General features: G+C 31.9%; 2 protein-coding genes and 1 long non-coding RNA gene across 9 annotated transcripts in view; 2 read left to right on the plus strand and 1 right to left on the minus strand.

Moving 5' to 3' along the window:
* Nucleotides 1-418: 418 nt before the first annotated feature.
* Doc (dorsocross) lies at nucleotides 419-6,144 on the plus strand. Of its 5 annotated transcripts, XM_015983143.2 has the most exons (5): nucleotides 645-1,039; nucleotides 1,098-1,296; nucleotides 1,350-1,452; nucleotides 5,128-5,536; nucleotides 5,597-6,144. In XM_015983143.2, the coding sequence occupies exons 2-5, from the start codon at nucleotides 1,263-1,265 to the stop codon at nucleotides 5,993-5,995; spliced, it is 945 nt and encodes a 314-aa protein (XP_015838629.1). In that variant the 5' UTR covers nucleotides 645-1,039; nucleotides 1,098-1,262; the 3' UTR covers nucleotides 5,996-6,144. The 5 variants fall into 5 exon arrangements, with proteins under 5 accessions (XP_064216115.1, XP_064216113.1, XP_064216114.1 ...); XM_064360045.1 differs by having other exon boundaries at nucleotides 419-1,039; nucleotides 1,199-1,296; nucleotides 5,128-6,144; XM_064360043.1 differs by having other exon boundaries at nucleotides 420-1,039; nucleotides 5,128-6,144.
* Nucleotides 4,958-15,142, minus strand: LOC135265506 (uncharacterized). 2 transcript variants are annotated; one of them, XR_010333232.1, is made up of 2 exons: nucleotides 14,565-15,142; nucleotides 4,958-5,501 (listed from the first exon to the last, which is right to left on the minus strand). It is a non-coding gene; the product is annotated as an uncharacterized LOC135265506 (long non-coding RNA). The 2 variants fall into 2 exon arrangements; XR_010333231.1 differs by lacking the exon at nucleotides 14,565-15,142 and adding an exon at nucleotides 10,282-10,583.
* The window catches only part of Arms (Ankyrin repeat-rich membrane spanning), a 32,292-nt gene continuing 20,742 nt past the window's right edge, over nucleotides 7,495-19,044 (plus strand). The window contains exons 1-2 of one of the 2 annotated variants that reach the window (XM_015983238.2): nucleotides 7,495-7,739; nucleotides 18,566-18,813. In XM_015983238.2, the coding sequence (XP_015838724.1) occupies nucleotides 18,577-18,813 (237 nt within the window). In that variant the 5' untranslated portion in view covers nucleotides 7,495-7,739; nucleotides 18,566-18,576. The remainder of the gene's footprint in view (nucleotides 7,740-18,565; nucleotides 18,814-19,044) is intronic. The other variant, XM_015983240.2, reaches the window with a different exon arrangement.

The raw sequence follows: 19,044 nt of genomic DNA on the forward strand, positions 1-19,044 counted from the left end.
TTTTCTTATTCTTCTTGTTCTCGCCTCTCGTGTTTTACTTCTTCATCTCTCTTCTTCTAGAAATGACCTCCATCACTTTCTTCTCCAACAATTGTTCCTTTTTCATCTGTTCATCAGTAACTTATACTTTATTCTCTTATTTTATTTAAAATACAATCGTTCAATTAGAAAAAAAATTGAAAAATAATTATGTAAGTTAGAAGAGATACTATAAAATAGAAGATTAGAAAGAAGAAAGTGCATGTAAAAACTATATTTTTTATGTTTTTCTAGTTTTAATGTTTTAAATTTAACAAGTATTGGCCCAAATAAAATGTAATTATATTACTTAATTTTAAATTAATATTGGATTCATTTTGTTTGAATCTATAATTAATTTAATTTTTTTTTAATTGTAAAGTTTTCCACAACTATAATACGATTTTGTTCAAGAAAACGGTCTTCTGATGATCTACTGTAAAAATGAGCTTTATTGCTCTGTGGTATCCATTCAAGTCAGCTGCATTTTTCACTTAGTATATTATTCGAATTTTTTAGAAATTTACAAATTTTTTAACTATGATAATAAGAGAACTAAAAGGGCACCTTTTCCATTTTTTAATATATCAACAAGTGAGACTTCTTGATATTCTCTTTTATAAAAGTGAAGTTGATTTCTCTTTCATACTTTTTTTAGTTCTTTTTTCGAAAAAAAATTTTTTTAGTAAGACTAAAACATCACTTCTTATTCTGGCGTATTTTTTCTTCTCTTGTTGAATAAATTTAGGGTTAATTTTAAAACACTTGTCATGGAACAATGAATGAAAAAATAAAACGTTCCCTTCTGCGCGACAATTTCCTGTAATAATAATTAATTATCGAAAAACGCGCTAATCTACATAAAACAACACGACTAATCACCACTCTTCAATTGATACGATTTTGAAAGCGAAAACATAAATAAATACGAAATTAAATTGATAACCCACTAGTGATGACCCAGAGTGCCAACCAAATCCATTAATAACCAAAAACCGTCTTTTTCCACTAGGAAAAAGGGGTAAGTTGCAAACAAGATTACTCAGGTAGAAAAATTAATCTGTAATAATTCACCCCAGTGGGGGTTGTGATGATAACAACTTTGAAGAACTAGTGGTACCACCACCACGTGCTCATCCCCTCTCAAGTCAAAAACTAAACTTTTAAATGCGTATTTAAGGGGTGGGTGACAGTAATTTGCTCATTTCGGACGTTGGTGCTGTGTGAATTTTGAGTGCGAAATTATGGAAGGCCCAATGGTCAGTGTGTACAACAATGGTAAAAAATCGAAATTTTGGCAGTGACAATTGGAAAAAACGCAAATTTTGCAGATTTTTACCCGATTGAGAAGACCAAGGCCCAGTTGGCCAATAAGGAACTGTGGGACCAGTTTCACGACCTGCAGACGGAGATGATAATCACCAAAAGTGGGAGGTGAGTACAATTGTTGTTTTTTTAATCAGTGATTATCTCGGTGCAAGTCTAGTCTAGACTAGAGGAAAATTCCGGAAGAGTTATTTATTGGCACTTGACTTTGATAAAAATGAATAATTTTAAGCCCAGGTAAAGTGGAGATTTCTCGTCATAAATTTGCAAACCGCACTTGCATTCAACTTTCAAGTGGTTAATTGCGCCCTAAAAGCAGGTACTTGACTTTTCGCCCCGAACCCCCAATTTAAATATTTACGACACCCGAAGTTGTTTACCCGATTTTATTATTTTAGGTCGGACAGTAACGGGAAGTTATTATTTTGTTTAGGCCCCCGAATCAAATTGTTTACTCTAGTTTGATATTTCGCACTCGACATGTGGTAGCTCTCGATTCTTTTTAGCATTTCTTTGTCAATTGCTTTGATGACAGTCTTGTTTGTCTGATGGTTAGGGCGCCACAAAACTTGGCTTGATTTTCCAAATAACAAGCCTGGACAGATGCGCCCCCGCCTCTTTGTTTTCTTAATTATAATCCTCCGAAATCAGTCACATGGCACGTTTCCGGAAATACCGAATTGATTTTTGATTACGGTGATTTGGACGGCGTTTCCGGAAAAGTGTGAGAACTTTTCATTTCGGGCGGTGCTTTTGTATGTCTCGAGCGGTGCTTTTGACGGAGGCTTATCCGGGGTGGTCACTGTCTCAGTTTTGCGGTTCTGCGTAGCACAGTCTGGCGGTGGCTTTGGGGGCAAGTCGGGTGTTAAATGTTTGCATAATCCAACAGGCGCCTTTTTGTGGGGCTTTTATGCCTTTGCTCCCAATTGCAAGGCAACAATAAATTCGCTTCTCCCTTATTATTTTACTGATTAGGACCCCAAACTTAAGAATATCAATTTTTTTTTAATTCTATTTAAATTTTATATATTTATCAGTTGGTCAATTTTCATATGACAACCCGAAAATATAATATATTTATTTTTATATATCGATAAAAATTTTATTGGTTCAAACCTTAAAAACGATCCTAACAAACGTTAGTGATTTGTCTTATTTTGTTTACTAGAAAGGACCTTAAGCTGATAGATTTATTTTGACTTAATTTTAAAAAATGTAGAAATTATTTTTATTTTTATTATTTCATGCTTTTATTTAAAATTATTATTTTAAACTCGGCTCTGAATTATAATATTTGGTAGTCTTTTTTCTTCTTTCTTTAACTTTAACTTATTTTATGTTTTATGCTTTTCTCTCGGCTTTTTATGTTTTCTGAAACATTTTTTAAATACAAAGAATTTGGAAATATCGTGATGGCTGTAATCTATAATATCTAAGAAAGTGTCAAGAAATTTTGAGAAAAGAAAAAAGTCATTATAAGATCCCAAGAGGGTTTGTTTTTTGCAGTCGAAAGCTCTGTCCATGGACTGTGTTTGATGCAAAAATGAATAATAACGCGCTGAAAAAGTTACGTTTTAAATTGTGGTGCTTTTAAAATAGCTAAACGAAAACTGTTGTAAAAAAAAGTTAATTCAAGGTGATTATGCTGATGGCAACAAACATGTAATTTATGTGACGTTGATGATGATGATATTTTCACAAAATCATTAGTCGAAAAGTCGGTGGTTTTTGAAAATTCTGTCTTAAGAGACATGGATGCTTATAGTTATGCAAAGGGTAAAAAACGCAAGCGACAACTTATAACATGAAAATGTACTAATTAGAGCAAACTTTGAAAGTGTAACCTTAGCCACATTTTTTTTCAAAACATTGGGTCAATAGAGCACTGTTAGCAAATAATCGTTTAAAAAATTCTTAGAGAAATTTCTCGCGAAATTTTGTTAAGCATTCACCAATGGAATGGTATTTCCACTACCCATTTATTTTTTCACTTGTTCGAAAGTAGCATTTTGTAATGAAGGTTTTTTTGGGAATAAACATCTTTCGGAAAATTTTTGATTAAGCAAGAAATCATTTTTTTAATTGTTTTGTTTTAAATTATTTTTAAATTCACTGCTTGCTCTAATTGAGTTTATTTTCGATCTCTTGTTACTTATTAAAAAAAGTCTTATGGCCTGGTATATAAGCATCATTAATTAAATCCGCAATTAAATGCGTTCAAATTAATTATTTGAAAGTTGAGTGCACTTGATTTTATCGTTGTATACCTACAGGTGCGGAACAATTTTTTGCCGACTTTTAATATTTAAATTTTGTTACTTGTTAGAAAATGACGAGAGGTAAACTGTTACCCAAATTTTGTACACCAGATTTCCCGTTTTGCTTTAATTTCTACTGCTTTCCTCAAGATTTCTTCTAATTTTTTTAATGATTTCTCACGAATTCAATAATTACTGCAGGTTTTCTTGATTCATTCGCATGAAATACACTTTCGTAATTTGTGTAGTAATAAATATTAAACAGTTGGGTAAGGTGTTTATCTTATTAAAATCGACAGACAAGTTATTAAATGCAGAAATTTTAGTATCAATCGATAGCACTAGTTTACACGATTTATATACAGTAGTTATAAAATTTAATTAGGATTTACAATGTTTTATATCTTCTTATATATCTTATATTATATAAATGAACATTAAAGAGAACATAAACAAAATGAGTTTTGTTAGTTTGTTTTTTTATATCAGTTTCTTTCATAGTAGTGAATTTCCCATCTAATAATTCTATTAAAAAATAAACACTATGGATTTACTTTTGTAATTTTATCCTAATCTAGTGTTTTTGCTCAACTTTAACAATTTTTCATTCATTTTGACTTTGGTTTTGAGTAAGTCTTCCAGGTATTTGTCAAAAAACTCTAGACTGATCAAAACAAGCTTATAACACATTTCGTGTTTTGCATTTAGCATTTAAACTTTTTTTTTGGGCGAGTCACTGTCAGTTTTTTACTGAAAAATGTTTCTCAATTAATAAAAAAATATTTGTTTTATTTTTTTCACTCGTTTTAACAAATCTTGACAAAATATTTCTATTTTAAAATTTAGAAAGTCACTAAGAAGGTTTTTAAATTTATAGAAAATTTGGGACTTAATTTACCAATGATTTTCCACTTTATTTTGTTAAATACTCGATTTTTTTTTAAATTTTTTTCTGAAAATGAGATTTTACATTTCTGATGTTAATTTAGGATTTTTTTGCTTTTTTGCAGACTCTTCCAAAAGTAGAAGTGAACACCTCGAAAAGTACTCTGTGTTCTAATCTAAAACAATTACTGAAATCACATAATGCAATTTATTTGTGGAAGTTTATTTTAATTTACTGAGTTTCTCACAAAAAAATGCTCCAAAATTCACAGCAAATAATACGCTAGAGACCTATTTCAACATTTTCCTACTTCGTTTTGGCAAACAAATTTAACAACAAATTATTCGAGTATTGAAATCTGTTCCTAAATTGATTTCCCAGATTTTCCTTGATTTCTTCTGATGTTTCCTGACCTCCTCACGCTTTCCTGTGCAGTTTACCTCGGAAAAAATAAATAAAAGACGGGAAATTGAAAATAATCAATTTATTTATTTATTTCTGCTTTTTACATTACGAACGAACAATTTAAAGAAACGAGTGCCGACAAGCACAATTTTTTTAAATCATTAATCAGTTAATAAGTCAGAAACATTAGTTTATCCTTTGTGGTCCTGACGCATGTTTTTTTCTTTTATTCAGGCGCATGTTCCCGGCCTTAAACCTCAAAATCACCGACTTGGACCCATCCGCCGACTACTGCCTCTTCCTGGAGATGACCTTAGCCCACCACTGCCGCTTCAAATTCTCCTCTTCGGTGGGCTGGTCCCCCGCAGGCCACGAGGAGGCCCAGAGCCCCCACCGGATCTACATGCACCCGGAGTCGCCCTCTAAAGGCTCGCACTGGATGAACCAAGACATCTCGTTCTCGCGAGTCAAACTCACAAACACATGTTCGCCCCCTCAAGGCCAGTTGGTTTTATCATCCATGCACAAATACCAACCCCGCATTTTAATCGTCAAGGCTTCCACAGCCCAGGCTTTAGGCTGGGCCCCCACGAACGTTTTCACCTTTCCTGAAACACAGTTCATTGCAGTTACGGCCTATCAGGTTTGTTGTTTTTTGTGGTTGGTTGTTAAATCGTTAATTGTGTGCGTGTGTGTGTTACAGAATGAGAAAATTACAAAACTAAAAATCAACTACAACCCTTTTGCGAAGGGTTTTCGCGAAAATGGGAAATCGAGTGCGAAGCGGAAACAGTTAGTTTCCGAACATCCCGACTCTCCCAATAGTAAGAAAAGTGCAACTCCTTCGCCACCCCCACAATCGGAAGTTAATGAGCGCAAGGAGAATCTGACGTGTCAGCCTGCGGTGCCCTACGTGCCCTTTTATAGGTATTGTTACCGCCCTTATCCTGTTTATAATCAGTGGTGGAGTGGCCCTTTACCTATGTATTACCAATATCCGTTTGGGCTTCCTGAGTACGAATACTCGTTTTACCAAGAAGTCAAAAAGCCGAAAAAAATCACCGATTTCTCGATTAGTGCCATTATGAAAGATTGTAAGTAGTTCTAGGTTGCGTATTTACCAAGTCTGTGATATTAGATTGTAATAAATATGAAAATTTATCTAAACGTTTTTCCGTTCAGTTCGTGTGTTTACTGATTTCTAGAGCTTTTATTTTTATATTTAAGTGCAATAAATAATTATTCGCAAAACTGCCTTCAATTATCCCGACTTGTCCTTATCTGAATTATGGCACTCAATTGAGTGTCGTAAAATGCTCGTTTTAACCGGAATATTCCATGTTTGAAAGTTGGCGACAATGAAAGCTATTCCAGCAGTAATGCAACTTCACACCGAAGTAAAATTTCATTCAAAATACACATTGTATTTGAATTAAAGTAATTCATTGCGTTTTAAAATTCACATACATTGCCTTGTAGGCGATAATATAAAATACTGTTATCAGCTGACGTACTACAATTGTTGAATAATTTTTAGTGTTTTTCTAGTTTCTGTAAGTAAATTGATTAGTAGTATTACTTTATTATCTTCGCAAATTTTGCTGTCCTGTCCGTTATTGAAAAATATAAATGTTCTTATTTCTTACGTCGTGAAATAGAAGCAATAATTTTTAATTTCCACTGTTTAATTTTAATATTGTTAGAGTCTTTAATAAATTAAAACCGGTCTGAATAGATTTTTTAGAGGTATCTTCATACACAAGATTTTTTTGTCCCGTCCGTCATATGCAATCAAAAAGTAAATTAATCCAAAGTCGTTTATTGCCTTGTTCTTAGGTTTGCGGTGTCTTTTGCTCCATAAATAATTGTTAGAATTACTGTTTTTTTATTAACAGAATATTATAACGACTGTTCAACGATAAAAATGTGAGTTTTTTTGTGTCCCGTCCGTCATCAATTTTTTATTTCTTTTTCCGCTCGTACTTCAAATTTTGAAAATGTGGCAGTGACCCGTCCGTTAAAATGGAATGTCTATAAAGTGTTTTAGCCCGTTTTATTTGCATTTTTATTTTCACTTGTCGCTGGATTTACGATTAGATAAAAATGTTTAGCCGTGTGTCCGGTGCTAAGTGGTGAATTGGGTGCGTATCAGGAAGGAATTCCGGTCTCAGAGGGTGGTATTGTCCCTGTCTAGACTTCAGTCGGTGGCATACAATTTGCTTGTTTGTAACGAGAAATATGATAGCACTCGGCTAGCGCCGGCGCCAACTGTTAAAACCCGGTACATTAGGTTAATTGCATGTTTTCGGACCTTTTGACATCCCGACTAAACGAGATAAGGGCGTAGAAACGACCATGAAATCCGGGCGAGTGTGACTCATTGTTTCGTGTGATGAGTTTTTGACCAAATTTGGAAAAATTGCTCCACCACCTTGAGTCTTTCACGCATGAATGGCTCTCAACTATTATTTATTACTAGTTTTTACTCGTTAAAAAATGTAAGAAACGTGCTAATCATTGATTAACTTATTTAATATATTTTTTAACATATATTTTTTTCATGACATTCCGTGAATTGTGTTTTTTTAATTGTTTAAATTTTTTTTTGTGGTACGTTTTTATTGTCCACTGTATATCCTTGATTTGCGTCATGCTGTATATTTGCATTTTGACGTTTGTGCCATCAGCTGATCAAACATCATTTGTCATGAGTGGAAGTGTCCCTTTGGCATGTTTACAGTAACAAATTAGCAAAAATTTCGATAATGTAATTTCCAACAACGACACAAAAAACCACCATCACAGCCCGAGATTTGCCAAGAAGTCAATTTTAGCGTCTTAACTAGGTGAGTCAACATAACCTCAACATTCTAGCAAATGTGTTATTTTTATCACAATTTTCCTAATTATCGCTACTTGTTGAAAGATTTTCGGTGTATTTTTGTTTAGTTTCGCGGTTAGCACAAATTAAACGATGAAAGAAACAGTTATTGGTGTTTTATTGCTTTTCAACAATTGCGGTTTCAATATTTGCACAATTCTTAGTTTTAGTCATCGTTCAGCTTGCATAAAATTTTATTTGACGTGAATGGGGTTTGTAGGTGTTGTTGTTCCACCAGAGTGTAGTTTCGAGTTGATTTCATACTCAGAGGTGGTGTTTTACGTGATTTAATAAGTGCAGATGAAAAAGTACATACACGATGTGGTTCAGGTGATTTTGCTTTATTTTAAGTGCTGTTCGTAGGCAGCAGAGGTGCTTTTTTTACTCACTTAGATAAAGTGAAACGCAATACGCAATAACTTTAGTTAAATAATCATTAATTTGGAATTTTAATTAGTGTAGTTAGACAACCAGTTATACATTAGCACCCGCATTTGTATTTTTGCACCCCCTAATTTAGTCTTTTTAGAGTTATCTGGAAATATTTTTATGCAATGCACGTTAAGTAATTGAGTGCAATCTTATCGACATACTTTTTCATTTAGTCATGCTTTGTAATTCAGTTTAAAATTCATCACCAGCGTTCAATCTAAAATCTAATAATTTTTATTTTAGCATCGAGTTTTTTAAAATTCATTAGTTCCGTTTTTCGTGTTTTTAGTTTAATTAATCTGTGTTTTTTTTAATTTACTTTTTTAATTAAAATGTAATTTTGTCGAGTTAGCTTTTAATAGAGAATTAATTTTTAAGCGGCCAAACTATTTGCGAATAACTTTCATTATAACTTTATTCTGTCCTAAAAGTACGATTTGAATACGGGTTTCATTGAAATTCATTGATTTTCAATAACTTATCGCTTACAAATGAAACAGAATAATTCATTGGTTTTGTCGAAAGTTTATTTTAAAATTGATGATTTCTTGCTTAAAAATGAGCCAAATCGCTTGGAATTTTGCGAAATGGCTTATTTTAGACAGAAATGACGATTTACGTGTCCATTAGTTTTGTTGAAATCTCTTGATTTCCAGCGATTACTTTCATAAAAAAACTAAATTGCTTAAGAATAATAATACCTAAGTTTCTTAATACTACAGTTTTTTTTCAGGGTTGTTTAAAACACCGTGTTTTAAGTGTTTTAAACAACAGATTATTAAAACGTTTAAAACTTCGTTTAAAACATGTTTTTTATTTTCAATAGCTTTAGAATAATACATGTCTTTAATGCTACAGTTTTTGAATGTTTAAAACTTATTTGATTAAAACGTTTAAAACTTTGTTTAAAACATGTTTTTTTATTTTCAAATTATTGTTTACAAATTCCAACTAGACATCACAATGGTGTATTTTTTTTATATTAACATTTATTATTTTTTTCACATATTAATAAAAGACAAACAAAATGTTAATACATATTATTTACTATTAGAATGAAATAAAAATTAGATGGAAATTAAAATTAATCATTATTGATTAAATTTAATGATTTTTTTATGCTGTCCTAGCCTATTTCTTTCTTTAAAATAGCCAAATTTATGTTGGAACACCTTTTTCTTAAAAACACCTTTTATATTATTACGTTTAAAACAGTTTTAAACAAATAAAACGGTATAAAATAAAAAAACTGTTTAAGTAAAAAAGAAACGTGTTCCTAAAAACCCTGCAGTTATTCATGACTTGTTTTTCATTGAACTGGAATATAGAGTGTTCGGAAAAAGTATGGATTGAAAAAACTACTTTGTGATAATTTTTCAAAAATATATGTTTTCCAAAATTCGTTTTAGTTTTCGGCCAAGTTCGAAAAACATTTGTAGTGCGCTCTGATTTTGAAATAAAATTGGCAACATTGATATTCAAGATAATCTAATGTTACCAGTAATTCAGTTTTACCAACATATTTTCAAAGCTTAGTTCTTTATAGGCATTTAGATAACAAAGTATATTTCACAATCGTATCCATTGTATACTCTTGTATTGTATTTACTTTCTTTGAAATTAAATATTTATAAGATGTTTTTTACCGGTTTTTACGAAAATAGTTGCAGTCTGTGCAAATTATTTATTTACACAAATAAATATTTTCTCCAAACAACAAAAGGTCAACTAATGATGATTCAACAATTTTAGCAAAAGCACAATAACACCGTAAATGTCATCATTAGTGGCATTTATCCGACAAGCCGTATTCAAAAATTTGGCATTTCCGGCTCTTATCTATTGAGTTTCCTTCAGATACGTCAGAGATAAGGGAAAATTTGTATATTTTTATTAGTCAAAGTCGTGACAAGAATTAATGTCGCAAACTCAAAATGTATTATTTATCGACAGTCGTTAGGTATTCTGGTTTAAAAATAACATTTAGGTCATAAGAACAAATCTAAATATTAAATCATGAAGAGAATGAGACGTAGTTTTATTAAACCGAGCTCAAAATAGTGGCTAAAACTCACCAATTTTTGCATATTGCATCGTACGACACTGAACGCATCACTTATCAAGTTATCACAAACGTGTCTGGGTGGTAATCACAAGTTACCCAATGTGTACCCACCTAATTGATAAAGTTGATAAATAAAATCAATAACATCCGTTTACCTTTAATTTACTATGCAACCACGAGAAATAACTTACACGTCCCTAATGCCTCCATAATTTATTCCTATTTACTTGTTTATTTTTTTACGATTGCATTGATCTAATTAAACCTTTATCTCAATATTTGCCCACCGGCTAAAGCAGAAAAATCCTTATCACCGTGAATTACCTTTGCAAGGCATTAGTCTTATCTATCAGTGTTTAAAGCACATGAAACGATCCCAAAGTCGAAAAAACCGAGCCAAAACAGTAAAAATGTGGTCCACGTGTTGAAACCGATAATTGAAACGACTTTGCATCCCGAATATCTTAATAATTAGAGATCGGATGCTAATGTCAGTCGTCCGTCGCGCTTAGTGCAGAATGTCCCACCGGCGCGCCGTCTCCCGCGCCCACAGCGTCACCTACAGCCCCATCCCGAGCGTCTTCAGGGAGCTGAAGGGCCGATGGAGCTCGGACGTCGGCCAGCGGGCCGCAGAGGTAAACACATCAGTAAATCCTTGAACCAACTTCTTCGATTAAAAACCTCGCGATAAGCGGCGATAAATCGCCTCGATCGAGACCAATTCCAGTGTAAAATACGCGTTCGTACAATGAAACGGAAAAAATGATCGGTTAGCGGCACGTGATATGTCGAAAAGCGTCGAAAAATTGCCGCTTCTGGTGACGCCGCCCCGCAGGTACGGCTCCGTCTTTCCCTACTACGAGTTTTTGCGAGCGAAAGTGCAAGAACAACAGGTAATCGGAGGATTAGCGAGGGATTAAGGTGATCGATTGGGATGAGAGGATTCGAGGGACGATATTTAAACAAATCGGGGTTTTATTAGGTGCAGATGTTTGCTGGCGGTTTAAATTAGTTTATTGCTGCTTGTACACAGTACAATTAATTTATTGTTAAGTAACTATTAGAGATGAGAGGCGGTTCGCGCTACTTTATTTCAGTGGGACGTATGTAGAGCAGTGGTGTGAATAACATGTTTAAAACGGGGCGGCTTTTTCCGGCACAGGTATTTGGTTTTTTTCGTTCGATTTTTTTGTTTTGGGAAGTTGGTAATCATGACAAATTTATTTTCACGAAACGGTGAATGACTGATAATGACTAACTTGTTGTAATTTATGATATTTCTTTGTTGTTATTGTGAGGCATCTTTCTGTGTAATTTATTTATCATCTTAAGGTTATCCAAATTTTTGCAGATGTCTGACACACTAATTTATTCAGCAAACCTTACGTTATTTCTTACACAAATTACTCTAAAGTTGTTAGATAATTTCTAGGTACAAATTGTTTTGGTAGATTCGAGAAAATAATTTACATAAATCAAAAAAAAAACTCATGAATATGAACTATTTCGAGTGTTTTTTGTATTTTTCTAATATTACGACTATATTTTTAACACCGTATACCTACAGGGTGTATCAGAAATACGTGCGTTAATTTTAACAGGTAGCAGAGCTCAACAAATAAAACATTTTTTCAATTGTAATTTTTCACAAAAGCTTTTGCAAATTTATTTAAAATTTCGAAAAGATAACATACAAAAATAAAAATAAACAATTTAAGGCAACAACCAAAATTGTTGCTGTGAATACAAAACGATTATTAAACATTGAAGTAAATAGTAAAAATAATATTTAAGAATTTTGAAAAATGTTATACAGAAAAGTTAATGTATTTGATGAGTTTTTATTACGTGGTAAAATTAACACACGTATTTCTGATACACCCTGTATACATACTTGTATAACTTTTAAATGATAACAAAGTTACATTCAAAGAATGTGGAAAAAAATCGTAACAAAATAACAATCACAGTCAGCGTAACACTATAGATTTTATAGAGTTGTCCAATTTTATACATTGACTTTTTGAATTATTTTTTTTTCGTAGATACTCTCTGTTACACAGAAGGCTTGCAACAAATACTTCTTTCATGTGGAATAATCCTGTTTGTTTTTTTATACATATTTTTCCGAAAATGTATGTCATTAATTTCATTAGATTTTTGGTATAAAGAATGAAGGAAACCATTTAATTGCAATCTAGACAAAAATAAGAAATGGATAATAAATTACGCTAATCAGAACATGAATTTTTCTAATTTCATAAACTGAAAGTGACAAATTCTCGTATGATATAAGTTTGCATATTTCGCGCGATTCAGTAAAAAAATTGCTCAAATTATGCAAAAATAACCTTTGAAATGCTAACTATAAAATCGTAAGAAAATAGCATTTAGAACAAATACAAAATTTAATAAATGTTATTAGAAATTTTAACAATAATTTTCAAACAAATAATCTAACACTTCCAGCGTCCGCAAGATAGGGACTTGTCCGCTCAAGTTAACCCAGATCTGATCAGATGAAAAGCTACTAATCACTGACTTTGACAATACAGGGTGATTAAAAAATGTCGGACAAACTACCGTATGGTTATAAAAGACGTTTAATTAAGCACATAAATGACAAAAGATTTTTTTTCCAAGCAACTCTTTTATATATTTTTTAATTGCTTTCTTCAGCAATGGTATTGATTGTTGTTCTTTTGTTTCCTAAGATCTCGAATGTAATTTATTGAGGAATTTACAAGTATTTTAATTGTTTTGCACTTAATTACACATAGTTTTTTTTTCTAACATGATATTTGTTTAATGTTGCTGTCGTTTCTGCTAACTAAAGTCAAAAAAATACGATGTGAAGCATAAAAAAATAACTATGAAGAGCTTTATCTCGTGAAAAAAGGCTCAAACAATTTTTTGGCATAGGAACTTTTTATTTATAAGCCTTTATAAGCATTCGAGAGATTGTACGATATTTTTGCATCACCCTGTATTTATTTATGGCAACGTAATACCTATCCAATAATTAATTGGTAATTGTCCATAAATTATAATAAAATGCAATAAAAGTGGGCAATAAAATTTAAATGTTTATTTTTTAAATTTACTTTGGACTTTGTAGAGACAGTACTATTTATTTATTGTTAATTAAGCTAACATTTAAACTTTACTTTTGTGACATTTGTATTTAACATTTTTAAATAACTCAACAAACCTTTCGTTAGCGACGAGTTTCAGTTGCGAATGAAAAGAAAACCTTTGTTATCAACTAATCACGTATTTCGAAAATTGGTTTTTTGATATTATTGGCTGGTGACTGACGTATTTATCGTAGATTATGTCTTTGATGACAGCATACACAAGGCAAATGTAGCGACAAATTACATTCACTTTTTATAGCTAATTTAAGCCACAGATATTTATAGTAGTTGCGGTACTTTTCTATAAAACAATCCGCTTTGAAAATGTCTTTTAATATCTATATCCCGCGAAATCTTTCGTAGTTATTATTTATTACCAGCTAATACTTTTGATCCTTAAAATCAGGAGTAAAAACTGATCACTGATTCTACACCTAATCGCTTAAGACCTAGCTATTTTCAAACGATTTAATCCTTATTTTTTGTCTCAGAATAATCCGAGCCATGAATCGATTTTTTAACCAGATACTTAAACCCGATTTTTTTTGAAAATCACAATTTGCGAAACGTTTTGCAATTTCAATAAGGAAAATCTAGATTTTGCAATATTCTTGCGCGAAATTATCTGGAGTGGTTGGTGATAACACTATAAATGTGGTAACACTTTAATAAGCCCTGTAATAGTTTCGTTCGAAAAAAAGTGGAGTGTATTTAAATCATAGTTTTATGTAAATTACTTGTGTGTTAAAATGATTTTATCAATCACAAAAAGTGGCTTTTGCTCTAATTTCAGACTTTGGACTAGATAACTATTAATTAATAGACGTTACGTGAAAATATGGTTTGGAGAGTACCATTTTGTACTTTTAGTTGTTTCAGGCTAAGTAATGAAAAGGTGAATCGAACCGTTATTTTGTGAATCTCATAATTTTTTATTGAAATTTATTGCATTGTCGAGGAAATGAACCTCTTATTGCTACGCTTCGATAACGATTTTTTATTGTTTTCGATGGAAAATTTACGCAGATGTAGCTTTATTACAGTTTTGCCATGATGTAGATCTGGTAAATACAAGTTTAATAAACGATGTAGTGGTGTTGTTACCCTACATTTAGTCTCAACAATATCCAATTTTCTCAAATTAAAATAATCGTACCTGTCATCATTATTTTTCACCAAACTCGACTATTTTTTTCAAAAACTTGAACACACCTTGAGAACTGAATAATAACTACTTTAATGATGCAAGTAATGTCTCGACTCCTCAATGACCTTCATTTATTTGATCTGAGTTAGCACAGGAAGAAAATATTTTACGCCGTACAGTCCGCTTTTCATGTGATTTATTTGTAATTTTGTCACTCGTCTGTAAATTAATATGTAACCAAAATTTGAATAAAATCGCACTTATAACAATCCACCAATTTCCTGCTTTGTCCAGTTACGATGCAAAAACGTGTTCCTGTCCACATTGTTCCTTTTTTCAAAAAAGGATCAGCTGCAAATGTAGACCGCGACGCTTACAAGGTATTTCCTCATAGTTACGTTTTCCTTATCAATATTTTGATGATTTTCCAAAAAAATTTTAATCACTGCTTAAAGAGGTTTTTTGGGCTCGCCTTTCCTCCAGTTGACAACACGATAATGTGCCTTTATCAAAAATCGAAAATAATTTAAGTTCATTTATATGTTAAATAAGTGTATGACCATATTAACAATATAATCTGATTTTATCTATTTCACAATAAGTACTTGATTTCGATGGGATCTTCACAGTAGTGATTTTGATTTTGATTCTTCAGTTACGATATGAGTTTTTTCACATCATGAAGCGACGCGGCTTCCAGCACTATGTTTATGTGAGTAGTTTTGTCAATTTTTGCAATTTCTGGAGGACATTTAAATAATTTAGTATAATTAATTATTTCTCGTTCTGATTTTGTTTCCAAATTAATCGACTTTCCAAAATACGGGAAAAAAATTAACTACTTGAAATCTTCTTTTTGTAAGGGTTTAGTTATGCAAAGTCATAGTCGTAGTAAGAACAATAACATTATCAAGTGCCCTTTATCAGTTGTTGTTTCTATGGAATCTGCATATTCGGGGAATTCTGGAATCTTCATTTCCTTTAAACAATCTCAGCCACTGTTGTCTCTGCAAATATCGTAAATTGTGTCCCGATCTGTATCAGGACATCGATTTGACGTCAAAATACCCATTTTGAGTTCATTGTGTCAACAATTTTCGTCATTTCTGTTGATAATTTTTACAAACAACGAAATAGAAAGAAATTGCAGGTTCTGACTGCCTTTAATCAATTGAGAATTGATAATAGGCAGTCCGAAGTCTCTATCTTAATAGAACATCTAGAAGTACCAATAATGAATTACTACCTTTTCTATTACTTTTGTACTCTGAGAATGAGTCGTAATTATTTTAATGTGCCGTTTTTTAGTCTTGATAAAAGGGATTTGAGCATTAAAAAAGAAGTTTCACACACATAATTATAAATAATCTTATTTTTTTTCAAAACATTTACGCCCAGTTTACAGAAAATGTTTTTGTTAAAATTTGTTTCAATTTAATTCGTTATTAAAAGTTAACAACGCGAATTGACAAATCAAATTTGTTCACTTTGGTCACGTGATTACGCATTTAACTTAATGACTTAAGTACTTCCAACATTCTTTTTTCTCTTTTGGTTAATGTTTTTTTTTTTGGATTTTCTGGTAATAGTTCTAGTTTATTATTCAACAAGATGAGCAGTTTTGAGTAATTCAGGATGAATACATTATAGTTATTTTAAAAACGCCATAACTGTGACTATTCACCCTGTTTAGTTTGAAAAAAAGTTAACTGAATATTTTTTAATTCTCTTTCTTCATAATTGTTATTGTTTTCTTAAATGCGGAATATTTATTTCTGTTATCGCCACAGTGTTTTTTATTATTATGTTTTTAATACATTATCTTTGACAACTTGTCAAATAAGTATGTTTGCCATCGTTAATCGAAATTGTTTAATAAACATCTTTTACTATATTTTTTGCATCTTTGTGGCAATTTCGTTCTTACTTCTGCAACAGACTTCACTTACTTTGTTCCTTAACGTTATCAAAATACAAAAAAAAAAATAATTTAAAGATTAATTTTATAGAAATATTATTCGGAAGTAAAGTTACCGTTGGGGGCGCCACTGAGCTAGGTCGAAAACAGTAACCATAAATGGCGGGAAAATGTTTATTCGGATATTCTGAACGTTGTACGAATTTTGAGGCTTCACAATTATTACATTGCCTATGAGGAATGACTGTTGCAAGAAACGAATGTAAACAAATTAGAGATGACGAGGAAAACACGAATAACGATGACTTTTTGGTTCACTTTCTTTATTGGAAAATTATTACAAAGACATTGAAAAGCCTACCTTTTGGCATAATTTACGTTTAAGTGTATTAGCAGTTGTTAATCTGAATTGTAGTTTTGTTGATTTATCGAAATATTTCATGATTTTATCAGTGGAAAAATTCTAACCTAAAATTCACAAACTTCTTGAGCCCAACTTTGTGTTCGCTGTGATCCATTACTATAGTCTTTATTTAGACAACTGTTGGATAACACTTTGTAATAAAAATTTAAATCTTTTTCACTTTTTATCCACTTTCAAATTCCAACAATAAACACTTTATACCACGAAAAACCGCAGAACCAAAGTCAAAGCTAGTATTTACCACCACGTACTTTTAAAATGATTCCCTCTAATGTAAGGAATTATTACTATTCGGAAGTAAAATTACCGTTGGGGGCGTCACTGAGCTAGGTCGAAAACAGTAATCATAAATGGCGGGAAAATGTTTATTCGGATATTTTGAGCGTTGTACGAATTTTGGGGCTTCACAATTATTACATTGCCTATGCGGAATGATTATTGCATCTTTGATGCAAGAAACTTATGTTGACAAATGAGAAATGACGAGGAAAACACGAATAACGAATGACTGTTTGGTTCACTTTCTTTATTGGAAAATTATTACAAAGACATTGAAAAGCCTACCTTTTGGCATAATTTACTTTTAAATGTATCAGCAGTTGTTAATCTTTATTGTAGTTTTGTAGATTTACCGCAGCATTTCATGATTTTTTCAGTGGAAAATTCTAACCTAAAATTCATAACACTTCACTAATTTATTGGTTTCTTGAGCCAAACTTTGTGTTCGCTGTGATCCATTACTTATAATCTTTAATTAGACAACTGTTTGATAACACTTTGTAATCAAAATTTAAATATTTTTCACTTTTTATCCACTTTCAAGTTCCAACAATAAACACTTTATACCACGAAAAACTACAGAACCAAAGTCAACGCTAGTATTTACCACCACGTACTTTTAAAGTAATTCTTTCTATTGTAAGTAATTAACACTATACACGCAAAATTGTTGAACAATTCATTAAATGTCAGTTAAATGTGGCATTACGAAAATTTCTTTACTGTTTTCGACATAGTTCAAAAGTCATCACCAGAGGGCGTCTAGTTAATTTTATTTCCGAATACACGCAAAATTGTTAAACAATTTATTAGATGTCAATTAAATGTGGAATTACGAAAATTTCGCTACTGTTTTCGACATAGTTCAAAAGTCATCACCAGAGGGCGTCTAGTTAATTTTATTCTCGAAATTCGGAAATAAAATTAACTAGACGCCACTGTTAGTGACTTGTCTAGTTTTTATTCATTTTAAAAAATATTCCAGTATTGAAAATTTTTTATTGTTTCATCAAATGTTAGGAAGAAAGTTGTAGAGAATTAAATTTCCTATAAAAAAATCCGCGACACTATATTTGTTTTCTAGTTTATTTTTTTTTATTATTTATAATGGTAGTTGTCTTTGCACAATAATTGTTTGTCCTCAATTCAAAATGCAATTAAAAAAACGGTTTTATAGGGGTCTTGTAAACTTCGTGATTTTAACTAATTTTCTGTAATTTTTTCGAAAAACAGTTTGTGAGATTTTTTTGCATTCGTCTAAACTGTTCATCGTTTTTTTTATTTCTTAACAAGAGCTTCTCTCTTTAGCACGTTTCAAAGTCGCTCTTGTTTCCCACTATCTTAATTAAGAAATTGCAAACATAAACAAAGTCTTACATTTTCGGCCAGCCCCCTTCACAATGTCGGGCCCCTCAAGTAGCCCCAAACAGCGTCACAGCATCGCAGGCCCCCATCCAGCTGTCGAATCTTCTCGCCGTCGCCCATCATTTCTAACTCTTCATATTCCCGAAACGAACTGGAGAGGTTCTCTAAGTCAATTACATTTACCAACTTTCACCCTCACAGCACCCGAAGGCGGCGACCAAAGTAACAAAAAATTCAGCTTCGGACTTGGAATCAGACGACATTCGCATACCGTTAGTTAATGCATGAGTTCGATAAATTAACTCCGAAATAGCCCCCGAAATAACGCTTTGTTTTATGTTCATTCTAAATTTACAAACTTAATTCCGCTATAAAGTCGCCAAATTATTTTCGTACCGTAAGGTTGTGTTAACAATTATCATTGTAAAAGGTTTGTTCGTTGTTCGTTGCATTAATTTTGCCAAGTATGCGTTTTTTGCCACTAACACACGTAACAACATGGA

Source organism: Tribolium castaneum, chromosome 2, assembly GCF_031307605.1.
Source record: "Tribolium castaneum strain GA2 chromosome 2, icTriCast1.1, whole genome shotgun sequence".
Taxonomy (NCBI): domain Eukaryota; kingdom Metazoa; phylum Arthropoda; class Insecta; order Coleoptera; family Tenebrionidae; genus Tribolium; species Tribolium castaneum.